The following is a 13,490-nucleotide window of genomic DNA, read 5'->3' on the forward strand; positions in this document are numbered from 1 at the left end:
TAAGGATTAGAAATCGGATTTCTTGCCGCCGATGTTGTATTCGCAACGTCGTTAAGGTCTTCAGTGCTCCAAAACTTGTTGGCAACGTCATTACACATTTCACAATGTCCTGTTTATCTCTGATTGTCATAATTTGAATTTTAAAATGTCAACATATTGTGAAATAGGCAACCACTCAGTGGTGGAAACAAATTTTATTTACGATCAAGCAAAGATAAATTTTATTAAAAAAACATTCCATAATTTTAATTCTAAAACGAAAATATGTGAAAATTGTAAAGTGGCGATTGATTTCTTATATAACGAAAAGAAAAAGTTGTGTGAGAGAAAGAAATGGATAAATACGGATTCTTTATTCGAATCTCTTGAAAGTGAAAGATTGGATTTTCGTGTATCTGAAAACCGGCAGATAAATAGGAAGCTCGAAAAATTGTCAAAATGTCAGTCTGTTGATCCAGTAAATACGAGTACGGTGAACACTTGTCAACGGAAAAATCAAAGGAAGAAAAAACAAAAACGTATAAGAACATCTGTTAATATTAAAATAAAATTGCGAATTAGGAAGACGATGAAGTACCGGAAAATAAAATTGTGATACCATACCTAGGTACATTTCCAAATGTCCCGGTCCACACCGAAATGTTGACATATTGTTTTGCATTTTTTGGGAAAACACATAATTTCTAGAGTTGGGCAATCTCGTTCAATTCGTCAATTTTGTTTGTTGCAATATTCATATGAAACAAATGGTCTGTTCCTTTACTTTTAAAAATGGTAAAACCGGCAAAAGTAGCAAAAGTTGTGAACTGCTCTCATATGAATTGTATGGTGTCAGAAGTAAAGGAAAGCTTTTCGAGTAAAAAGTGGTAAAACTTGAGGATTCTTGCACGTAAAGGAACAGAGCTAAACAGTTCGCTTTATTTTACATTTTGTTTTACTTTCATGTCAAAATTTCAGTGTGGTGTGGACCGGGACTATCATAGTCTAGGTCTACACTAGCGTGAATTTCATTAAAAAATTGCATGAAATATGAAAGTTCAATACTAGAGTAAAATCACGAAATTGCTGTAGTGGGAAATTCGATCTAGAAACGCCTAATCTCATGCAATTTTTTAATGAAATTCACGCTAGTGTGGACCGGGGCATACCAATCAGAAACGATGTTTCGTCTAATTATTAATTATTTTTTGTAGTAGTGAAAGCAAGCTAAATCCCTGTCAAAGAGAAGTGAAGAACATTTTGAAACTTTTGGAGTGTACGGGAACGTATTTTGGGTAAAAATGTGCGAAATGAGTTAAATGCGTAAAAACTGTTTACTTCTGGAACGATGCTCAAGTTTCATACATCAGTAAGTATGTCCCGGGCCACACTAGAATAATTTCACTGAAATTTTAACATGAAATTATGAGTCTCTAGATTGAGTTCCATAGTAGAGTAAAATCATGAAATTGCTGTAATGGGGAATTCGGCCTAAGAACACATAATTTCATGAAATTTTTTAATGAAATTTACTCTAGTGTGGACCGGGACTATATACGCACATGGTGGAATAAGAAGTTGATACAACAAATCATGTCAAACTTCAGATTTGCTCACAATAATGCATTACTATGAATTACTTGTTTACATTTTGTATGTGATTTTATTCACAATAACGCATTTTGACAACTGGTATGAAGATCAGCTGTTTTAGGTGTTACACCTTATAATTCCACCATGGATACGCATTATTATTAGGTTGTCATGCCACAAAAGTTTAATTTGAGTGATTGTGCTATCATTTCTCCGTGAGTAGTGAATAGTGACAATTGGCGGGCGGATATCAACAACAAGCAAGCTAAATAATTTCAATTTGTTTAATATCAATTTATACACAGAAATAGTAAAAAAATAATTGATTAAACCATGCCGATGTACTGTGCTGTTGCTGACCATTTACTGGTCGACGGTTGCTTTGTGGAAAATCCACATCATATTAAGTTTATCAGAAAAAATTTCATCGACTTTCGTCCGCGTTCACAAATCTGTCGAACATGTAAAGCCGCGATGGAGTACTCGTATGAATTGGCCATTAAAAGACTTAAGAAAAAGAGGAGAATGGAATCAATTCGGGAAGAATTAAGTTCAGTCTCATCCTTAGAAACATTACGCAGGTCTCGTTCCCTTTCGATACAATCAAATATAACGAATGATACAATTGACGAAATGGTAGCTAAAACTCCAGCCCATCAATCATTGCAAAGAAGTAGTACATCCCTAACAAATGGTTCCAGAGTCGTCAACAGATTAGATGTGGAATCAACACCATACATTCGATCAAAACTTGTATCTTTTGAATCGCCAAAGAGAGTTTCAAAGGAAATTACAACAGCGGCGGCACACTCACCAAATGTTTTGGCAGAACTGAATACAACGGAGCGAAATGTGTTTACTCCTACAATATACACTGAAGAAACCCCAGTTGCCGTTGCTCCAACGGCAGCTAGAAGGCTTATGGGACGAGATGCCAATAATACTATGGACAACAATACTACAAATCCGGCTGTAATAGCCAGAAGGAATATGGGACAAGACACAAATAGTAATAACTCGACAAATAACATTCGAAGGTCACAAGAACCAACTACCAGCAAGGCAGCTGCTGAGGATGCTTCAAGAAAACAAATACAGGAAAAAACAAAAGGAATAACAAAATATTTTCAACCAACATCAAAAACTGCATCAAAAGCTAATAATGTTGAACCACTGCATGGAAAAACTCCTACCACTAGTGCCCACCTACCATCTTCTCAATCAAACGTACGTTTATCACAGGAACCCACCACAAGTCGTGCTGCAACAAATATTGAACCATTATATGGAACTACACCCACTGATAATTCAGAAGAACCTAATACGAGTGCTTCGATTATTGTAACACCAACAACCACAAATCGTAAGAAACGCGTACTTCATGTAACCGATGATGATGATGAATCTGTTGAGGACGACGAACAAATGCTAAGTTTACATGCATTTGATGGTACACGGTTGCCAAATGTACAACCGATTATCAAAAGAAGTAAACAACAATTCACACATCCCGACTATAGAGTTATGGACATATATATTGCAGACACATCCGGTGGATAAGAAGGTACGTACGTACATTCATATACTTGTTATTTAAAATTGCATATGTATATTGTAATCATTGGAATCCTTACAGTAACGACAGAAGAGATTCGAAACTGCGAAATTCGTTTCTTTACTTGGCTTATTTTCGACTTATCTTTCCTTTACCGAAAGTACTCAGAAAATTATGAAATATTTACCGTAGATAGCGATTTCCAACGAGGTAGAACACTTTCTGGGGAAATGTATACTTCCCGAGATATGGACCTCTGAAGTTCCAAAAATTCCCTTGTTTAACGGTCGGCAACATAGAGAAAAATTATAAATTAAAAGAAAACTGTGTTCCTGTTCCCGAGATTTGCACCTGGAGAAAGTCTCAAAATCACGGCCGAAGGCCGGATATTAAAAGAAACTTACGATTTTGAAAAAAAAAATCGAACTGTCGGTAAAGGAAATTTGTTCCTATCTTTCTGTTAGCTACCCTTCTCAGAAAAATTTGAAAACTTTACCACAGGTAGTACCATGGGTAGTACTTTTTGTACTGATTCCAATGTTATATTGTTTTCGGGACGAATTTTCTTTACCGACAGTTCGAAAATTTAAAAAAATAGTGAGTTTCTCGAAATAGCCGGCCTTCGGCCGGGATTTTAAGACTTTCTCCTATAGAGTGCAAATCTCGGGATCGGGAACACAATTTTATTTTAATTTATAATTTTTGTCTAAGTAGCCGCCCATTAAACAAGGGAATTTTCGGAACTTCAGAGGCCCATATCTCGGAAAGTATACATTTCCCCAGAAAGTGTTATACGTCGTTGAATCAGGACGAAAAGCACTAACTGTGGTAAATTTTTCATAATTTAATGCATACTGTCGGTAAGTGAAAGATATGCCTTATTTTCGTAATATTTTGTCCAAACTTAGTTCGAAGTTCGAAGATGGGCGATATCGGTCCACTCCTTCAGGTACCTCCCCCACAAAAAATGTTCGGAAAATTTCTGCGCACGATAACTCTTGAAGGGAATAACCGATTTGGTCCATACCTTGTATATCGTAAAATTTCTAAGAGGGTTAGGTAAGGTTCCAATATGGACTCGATTGGTCCACTCCTTCGGGTACCTCCCTCACAATATTTCGGAAAAGTTCGGTTTGGGGCCTGGTCTAGAATCGTTGTTGTAGCAACTTGTATTCACCGTTCCCTATACGACGGTGCCAGTTTCATCTGGAGGAAGTCCTTACTTCCTGAGAAAATAGCCTGAAACCCCGCAAAAACCCCTATGACACCGTATGTAATGGTTTGAGCGCAAATAACTCTCGCACGGATCTGCCGATTCAATCCAAAATTTGGCTTTCGTAATATTTTGTCCAAACATAGCTTACGTTCGAAGATAATACAAATCGGTCCATTCCTTCAGGTACCTCCCATACAAAAGTTCAAAAATATTCGGAAAAATTGTGCGCATGATAACTCTTGAATTGAGTGAACGATTTGGGCCATACTTTACACATCTTAATACATCTATCAGATATAGATCAGGTTTAAATATGGACTATATTTGTCCACTCCCTCGGGTACCTCCCACACAAAATTTCGGATAGGTTTACTTTAAGACCTGCTCTCAAGACACTTTGATTTCTTTTGAAGCAACTTGCATTCGCTACGTCAATTACGACGATAAATGTTTTTTCAGGGGCAAGCCCGTACTTCTGGAGGAAACAGCCCGAAAGGTGTAAAAATCCCTATATGTAGTCGCTGGAGAGCACGAGAACTTCTTCCCCTTAGGCTACCTCCCCCACAAAATTCAACATTCGTGTCGATATGCAGTTTAGGGTCTCTTCGAAGATGCTTTGGAAATGAATACCGATGCTGTTCATTGTGATCCTGCTGTTTACAGTCATATTATGTTTTCCGTGGGCAAGTCCATGCTTCCTGGCATACTGGTCCAAAAGTTATAAGATGACCCACTGAAATGGCTAGTGTGCCCAATATATATCAAAAAGATATGACTCTCAACATCAGATCCACTTCCTATGTCGTATATTCCTTTAAATAGCCCCTCCGAAAAACTTTAATCTTAATCCAAATTATCGTCGGCAAGTTCAAAGGTACAAAATGGCCACAAAATTCTGAAAAGACCCGAAATATATTCGATCTGTCCGTAGATTAATATTTCAATTCACATAGGCTGAGGGTATATCTCTGTCGGCAAAGCCGACTGATACTTTTTTATTTGTTAATTTTCATTGACTGACCGGCAATGCCGAAGTGCCCTTTATTACTTGTCTTGTAGGTAATAAACCTGTTTTCGACAGACCAATAAGGTTGAAGTTGTGCCAAGCACTGTCTTATCTACTTATCCCGGGAGAAAAATATAGTTTACTCGGAGACAGAGTTAAGGTTGGAAAATTCACAGAATTTTTACGCCATCACAAAAAATATCAATTCTAAGGTAAAAAGAAGAATTATGCTGGCTAATATGTTCTACCTTGGACTGAGTAAACAGTTCAAAAACAAAATTCGGTGTGAGTCGTAAAAGACCAAACAACCGAGGCACTTGGAAGACTATTCTGCTCTCTGCTATAACGTTATAAGTGTATGGATTATGCTTTTGATCAGTAAATTGGGGGTGTTTTTTTACATTTTTTACTGCACACATCCGGTGTTTTAATTGAATCTAAACATTGTATGCATTACGTAAAGTTCGCACGTTCATTCCTTTGCCTTACCTATATTTCATAAATTTAATACAATTTGTTTTTTACTCTATACTGTCAACTTTTTTATACAATTCATTTCCAATTTCCAGACAAGATGATGCCTCCAGCGATTTGGAAATCTCAAACTCAATGAACGATTTACTATTTTCACTTTGGAGAGCTGGAATCCCAATTACTATAAGATTTAGTCTTACATTTTAATTTAAATTTAGTGTTGATTTTTTGTAAAACTTCTTATCAGGCAATAGTTAAGCGAATAGTTAAGCAATTTTATACAATTATTTATTTTGTTAAAATGTCTGTGAAGCTTTTACTATTTTCTCTTTATATTTATTTGAAAAATTTAATTAATGTCCTGTTTCACTTCGTTTCGTTCGAACTACTACCAAACGTATATTTTTGAAAAATATTTGATTCATTTATGTTTTTAATCAAATGGAAATTTTCTACTACAACAGGAGTTTGGTAGTAATTCGAATGAATTCGTATCGTCTTAGAGAAACAGGCCATTAGACTTATTTTACACCACCAGTTTACTACACCATTTCCGTATATCATTGGAATAATTACAGTTGGAATTGGTAACATTGCACTTGTAATTTAGGATTTTCAATTGATTTTCGAATAATTCATTCGTAATTTGATAGAATTTCCTTAATAATTTGAATTATTTCATGGATAAATTGATTTTTTCCATTTGTAATTCAAATTTTGTTGATTAGATTTTTGAATTGTTCTATTTGAAATTTACATTTTAGTAGTTTGGATCATGCATTTTCTAATTTAAAATTCAAATTACGTTAGTTTGATTTTTGTATTTTTTCCATTAGTAATTTGAATTACAGTATTTGAATTCGAAAAATTCCATTTGATACTACAATTTATAATCGAATTTCTCAATTTGTAATTCAAAATGTTGACTTAAATTACAAATATAAAAATCGAATTTTCGAATAGAATATTTCAAATTATAATTGAAAAATTTCGAACTATTAATAACAAATTCACATTTTAAATGAATATAATTCGAATTACAAATGACATAATTATGTATGAAATTTAAATTATGATTCGAATGATTCACATTCATTTATGGCTTGTTTCTCTTCAGACGATTCCAATTCAAATTTGTATTCGAATCGTCTTAGTGAAACAGGCCATTAAATTTTAATATTTTTATACGCTCAGCATTTCTGCTAACGAGGCAAATTTCTTACGGGCAAAATGTGCCTCAACGAAATAATGGTTTTAGACGCCAAGTGTGTTTGGACGAAATGTGTTTCAGACAATTTTGAGTTGATGTCCGTCTGTCTGTCTGGCTGGAGCGCACGATAATCCTCGAACGGATCAACCGATTCGGTCCAAAATTAGGCTTTCGTAATATTTTGTCCAAACTTAGTTTAAGTTCGAAGATGGGCTATATCGGTCCACTCCTTCAGGTACCTCCCCCACAAAAGCTCAAAAATGTTCGGAAAAATTGTGCACACGATAACTCTTGATGGGAGTGACCGATTTGGTCCATACTTTACACATCGAATATGGACTATATTTGTCCACTCCTTCGGGTACCTCCCACACAAAATTTTGGATAAATTCACTTTAAGACCTGCTCTCAAATCACTTTGATTTTTGTTGAAGCAACTTGCATTCGCTGCCTCAATTACGAAAGTAAAAGTATTTTCAGGGGCAAGTCCATAATTCTTGAGAAAACAGCCCGAAAGTTGTAACAAACCCCTATGGCGCCATATGTAGTGGCTGGAGAGCTCGAACCGAATACTGCGTTCGTCCACACTTTGGACATTATAATATTTCTTCGAATATTAGATGAAATTATAGGTCCTTATAGGTCCAATCCTTTCGGTACCTCGCGATTTCTCATAGACGCAGCAACCGATTTGGTCCAAACTTTTGAAATATTGTCGAAACTTAGTTTATGTTCAAATTTTGGCTTTATCTCTCCAATCCTTGTGGTACCACCAACACAAATATTCAACATTTTTGTGTGGTTAAGGGTCTGCTCGAGGATCCTTTGGAAATATTTACCGAAGGGTTTCCTAGTGGCCATGTTTACAGCGATATTATGTTTTTCGTAGGCTAGTGGAATAAAAAAGTCCTATCTATCGTTATCCCCGCAAATTGTTGAGCTTTAATCCTATCCATATTTTGAAAACCCCCCTAAATACATAAGTTTGTTTTTGGGAAAAAAAGTATATCAATCCACACAGGCTGAGGGTATATCTCTGTTGGCAAAGCCGACTGATACTTTTTTACTTCTTCATTTATAATTCGAATTTTTTCAAGTGTAATTTGAAATATTCAATTTGAGAATTGAATTTATTATATTTGTAATTTATATAAAACATTTTTAATTACAAATTGCGACGAATGAATTTGAATTCGAATTGTCATAGGAAACAAGCCAATAAAATTTGATTTTTTTTTTTTTTGTAATTCGAAATTTTTCATTTGAATATTTCATTACATTTAATATTTAATTTTTATTATTGAAATTAGAATGTTTATGTTTTGTTATTACTGAAATATAAGTGAAAAAATAAGTGTAAACATTTGAGTTTTTTAATTCAAATAAAGTAATCTAATTGCAGGTGAAATTCTTCGAATTACATGCGGAAATGGTGTAGAATTATATACTAGGCTTCGCAACATAATTTATTAAAATATACATTTATAAATCATTGCAGAACTATTTTAATAATCAATACAGGCCAAACAGACATAAAATATGCGAAAAGTTGTTAACATTAAAATTTAAAGAAATGTATTGTAACATAGTATTATATTGTCCTGATTTTACCTACAATCGTTGTGTACTAAATGCAATTCTATATTATTTATTTGAAATAAATTTCATAAAAAGTATTATCTTTATAATTATGTTGTTCTAAAACTTGTTGATATAAATTTCCAATAGATGCCAATGTTGTTATCGGATTCGAAAATGATTTAGGCTTGCGATTTCGAGCTTTTATTGCTTGAATATAGAATTGGATCCAATTTTGCATGTATCTAATAAATAAAAAATATCATACAACTGTAATATTTAACTGTTTTTCAATAAAATGTATACCTATAGTTTATAATCAATAAGAATAACAAATTTCATATTTTAAGCAAATATTTGTATCTTTAAAGATGTCATTTTCAACCAGCAGAAGACCAGCTGATTTAAATATTTGGATATATTCCAATGAGGGAACATTTCCTCAATTTTGTACTTTTGTAGTTTTCTAAGACGATTTGTGAATACCAATTTCAATTTCAATTCTTAGAATTACTTCCAATTTCCTGTTTTTTGGAAAATATTTGCTTCAGTTTTGAGTTCAATCAAAACAAAATTGTCTCCAATAACTTGAGTGTGGTAGAAGAAGAACATAGATCGATTGTGGTTTCGTCGAATAGTCCCAAAAACATTCCATAAGTTATTGTTTGTTATGCATCTAGGCAAGTAAAACAAAGTTATAATTATTTTTATTTGTCACTTTATTTTTGGTTTCATTTTTTCATAACACATTTAGTAAGAAAATAATTGAATTGAATTTATTCTATTCTTTTTTATATTCATAGTTATTTTTATTGTTTTTAATATAGACTATTTTTTGGTTACGTTTGGTTACAATCATACATATGTATAATATCGCTAACTTAGAGTGCAAAAATATTAAGAGCAATTCTTTTAAATCATATCTTTCCAATATCTTGTATTATTTCGTTTTAATGACCTGCTAAGTTTGAACTGTAAGTTAGCAATAAATATTGGTAATAACTGTAATTGAAAATTCACATATTTAAATACACATACACTTATATGAACTTTTGTTGTGTTATTTGAAATTACAAAAAAAAGTATTGTAACTTCAAAATATGCAATTTTCTTTTATCTAAATTTGCAATAATTGCAACATTTAATAACCACCTACATTAAATACAAAGCTTTGTTATAGTTGACAATTGTTGTGTTATTATTACATATTTTTTAATTCATTATTTTTACATGTATACCACCTTAAATGGTTTCGGTGCATTTCAATATATTTATTTTAACTGTACAAAGTTTTACCAGTTTTACCATTATTTACTCGGAAAGCGTTCCTTAACCCCAAAAGTAGTAAAACTTTAAGCAAAATTTAAGAGAGAGCATGCTAAAATGGGTTTCTCTTTTACTACTTTCTACTCGACAAATTTCATGGTGTAAAAAGTGAAAAATCTGTCAAACTGCTGATTTGACATGTATTTGACAATAAAGGAAAAAAAAGAAAACAACAGAGCAAAATAAAAAGAAATAAAATAAATAAATAAATATAAGTCCCAATTTACATTAGGCGAGTTTACTTGCGGCAATTGTCAGTTTGTAGGTGAGAGAGGGGGCTGAGAGGCAAAGGGTTACCATATGCCTCACCTCTCTCTCCATCAAACTGACAATTGCCGCAAGTAAACTCGCCTAATGTAAATTGGGACTAAGTAATAAAAATTTAAACAAGAGAAATAAAAACTAGTGAACTTTATTTTGTTTGTTGTTATTATTTTAAGCAGTCATGTTTGTTTTTTGACATTACTGTCAGATATACTATTTTTCCGTTCCTTTACTTTTGTGGAAAACATGTCAATTGGAGGAAGTGTGACAGTTCTCTATTTTGCTACTTTTACTATTAAAAAAGTAAAGGAACAAGGCTATAAAGAAAATAATGTATCACTTTGAGCACCATAAAACATAGCCGACCAAGAAGAGCGAGCGCTTAAATTGTTTTTGTGTAGGTAAAATTACACTGACAGAACAGGGTGATGATTTTCATATTGAGTGTGAAATGAAAAATAAATATTGTTGGCGCGTTCGCTTTGTATGACTTAAATTAAAAATAATATAAATAACTTCATAATTTGAAGAGTATTTTTCTTCATATGTTAATTTTTTTGAGAGAAAAAACAAATTGTATATAAAACTGATTCTTTAAGACTTTCAAAGCATAAAAAAAAATTTTCTATGAATTTCCCTATTGACTCGTTGCGGCGGACTATTGTGGACCGAGGTAAAGGCACCTCTTTGAAAATATCTTCCATTTTTCTACCAGTATCTTCAAAAAAGGTAATACTGACATAAAAACTTCTTTAATGAACCCCCCTTCTTCAAAAGGTCTACATTTCTTGGCCAATTCCAAAGCAATCTTATATGAGGCCTTGATTGTGGCATTATCATAATTGCCTTTGTCTTTTATAATATTAAGACACCTATTATTTTTATTTGTTAAATTATCTTTAAGCTGGCATATTATTTTTTCGCTCATTTTGCGTCATTAAATGATATTTTGTGTGCGTATTATAATGACGCCTAAGGTAAGATGGATATACATTTTTTATTGTTGCATTGCAGACGAGGCATTCTGCGTCATTAAAAATATTAATACAAAACAAAAAATCATTTTCAAATTCTTCGCTCCACATATTTGCTGTACAACTGCAAAATCTTTTCAGTGTACCCAAAAAAAAAAAAAAAACAAATAAAGCGGCATCAACCTGCTTGCATGACATTCAGTACAAGACTGAAGTAAAAAAATCAAAACATTTGCTCTCTTAGTTTGCGTTCGGGTCGCGTGTGTGTGATTTGCCGAAAAACTTCGTAACCTTAACAATACTAACGATCGGGTTTGCCATAAAAGCTTCTGAAAAATCAGGAAGAGTGGAATTCATGATGTTGGAATCCAGCATGTAATGGTCGACCGTCCTTTGGTCCTTTCATTCTCAATCTTTGTAGTTATCTCTTGCATAGCCGTGGTTGTGTTTATGAGCGTCCCTGAAATCATGTTGATGTGGAGTAAAATGGAAATGCTGTTTCAGGGATAGATTCTAAAAACTTTGCTACAGGTGAAAGAATCGGATCGTACGATTCTCCATTTATCTGGCTTTAGAATGGGAATCATGCGAACCACTTTCCAAATGTCCGGAAATGCCAATTGCATGAGTCCGTTTTTGGAAATTCTCACACAAAATAATCTCTCTATAACGAATTTTTGAAAAACGTTATTCATTATAGTTCAGAATGAATGTGATACAAGCTTGTCCTTAACTTGTATTTATGACATGTGGTTATACATACAGACTAAAGGCCTGCGTACATAAGCTGCTTTGCCTGATTGCCTTGCTTTGCTGCTTCAATAAAAAAATAAAAGAACAAAGAAGGCCGACCTAATTTCCAACTGATGGCAACCCAGTTCGAAATTTCGTCTTTATTCTATTATTTTTATTACGTCAGAAATGAAGCAGGTAAGCAAGGCAATCAGGCAAAGCAGCTTATGTACGCAGGCCTTAAGCTCTAGAAGTAAGCAAACAAATCCAAACCATTAATTGTAAAGTACATAAAACAGTCCTTGTTTGAAATTGAATACTCATTGCGAAGAAGGAAGAAAAGAAAGTTTTTTTTGATACGTATCGAAAGAAGTTTTAGGTGTCTGCAAAGTTCTAGTAATTTTCTTATTAAGAATAAATCATATTTTTAGAAGACTAAAATTTCTAGTTTAGAACAAAAAGGAAACAACAAAGAGGACCGAAGAGTTTCCTTATGACAATTTTAGAGATTATTCAAATGGGGTGCCACCGTGTGGCAATGGTATGCACGCCCGCCTTGCACGCAGAAGGTCGGGGGTTCGATTCCCCGGCCAGGCAAAATCAAACATTTTTCAACGGTGGCAAAATACCCCTCAGTAATGTTGGCGACATTTTCTGAGTATTTCAGCCTTGAAAAACTTCTCCATAAGTGGTGTCTTAAGACGCGCCGTTCGGACTCGGCGATAAACAGTAGGTCCCATATCATTGAGCTAAATATGAATCGGGGTGCACTCATTGATATGAGAGAAGTCTCCCTTGTCCCGTATGGGATGTTGTGGAATAATGTTTGTTTTGTTATTCAAATGGCAAAGATTAATCTCACAGAAATCAAATAATTATGCTATAAAAAACTTTTCATAGAAAGTAATGTAACCATCACATGTAGTATAGTAATATCGTTTCTTAATAAACGAACAAACTGACTTTAGGGGTGACCCCAGTTGTAAAGCCCAATTGAAGCCATTTTTCATGAACTTTTTCTAAGAAAAATATGAAACTTTTTAGTAGATGTTTTTTTCATCTGGGAAAGCTCATTTTAATCTACTTTCTGAATTTTTTTTGTTGAAAATATTACGTATTTTTGTTTTTATTAAAGCGTTTTGCGGTGCCAACTCTAGTTCGAAAACTAATAAAGCTATCGTCATATATTTCTGTATGCTTATTTAGAACATAAAGATCTAGTCCTTCATCGATGGATTTTTTGAAAATATTAGTTATTTCGGTGAAAAAAGAACCAAAAAGTCAAAATTCCATTTTTTGGCTTAAAAAAACTAAAGTTTTTTGGTCATAAAACGGGCAAAAAAAATTTTTAAAAATAAAATCTTTCGATTAAGGGATACTTTTATGACCTTGATAAGCCCACAAAATTATACAAAATTTTAGAGCTAGAGTTGGCACCGTTTTAAAAATGTCATATCGAGAAAAACACGTTTTTATAAACTCCAACATACGATGGGGGTTATATTAAGTTTGTCATTCCGTTTGTAACTACTCGTTAGTTTCTATGCTACATACAAATCACAATGAATTTTTCATTTCCAATA

At 33.4% G+C, this 13,490-nt stretch overlaps 1 protein-coding gene across 1 annotated transcript; it reads left to right on the plus strand.

Annotated features, from left to right (window-relative positions):
- Positions 1 to 1,771: 1,771 nt before the first annotated feature.
- LOC141389406 (uncharacterized) lies at positions 1,772 to 9,660 on the plus strand. The gene is made up of 2 exons (XM_073960856.1): positions 1,772 to 3,136; positions 5,919 to 9,660. Exon 1 carries the CDS (start codon positions 1,906 to 1,908, stop codon positions 3,130 to 3,132), a length of 1,227 nt encoding a protein of 408 aa, XP_073816957.1. The 5' UTR covers positions 1,772 to 1,905; the 3' UTR covers positions 3,133 to 3,136; positions 5,919 to 9,660.
- The last annotated feature ends 3,830 nt before the right edge of the window (positions 9,661 to 13,490 follow it).

The sequence above is a fragment of the Musca autumnalis genome, unplaced genomic scaffold (assembly GCF_047663935.1).
Source record: "Musca autumnalis isolate F117 unplaced genomic scaffold, ASM4766393v1 scaffold_1, whole genome shotgun sequence".
Taxonomy (NCBI): Eukaryota; Metazoa; Arthropoda; class Insecta; order Diptera; family Muscidae; genus Musca; species Musca autumnalis.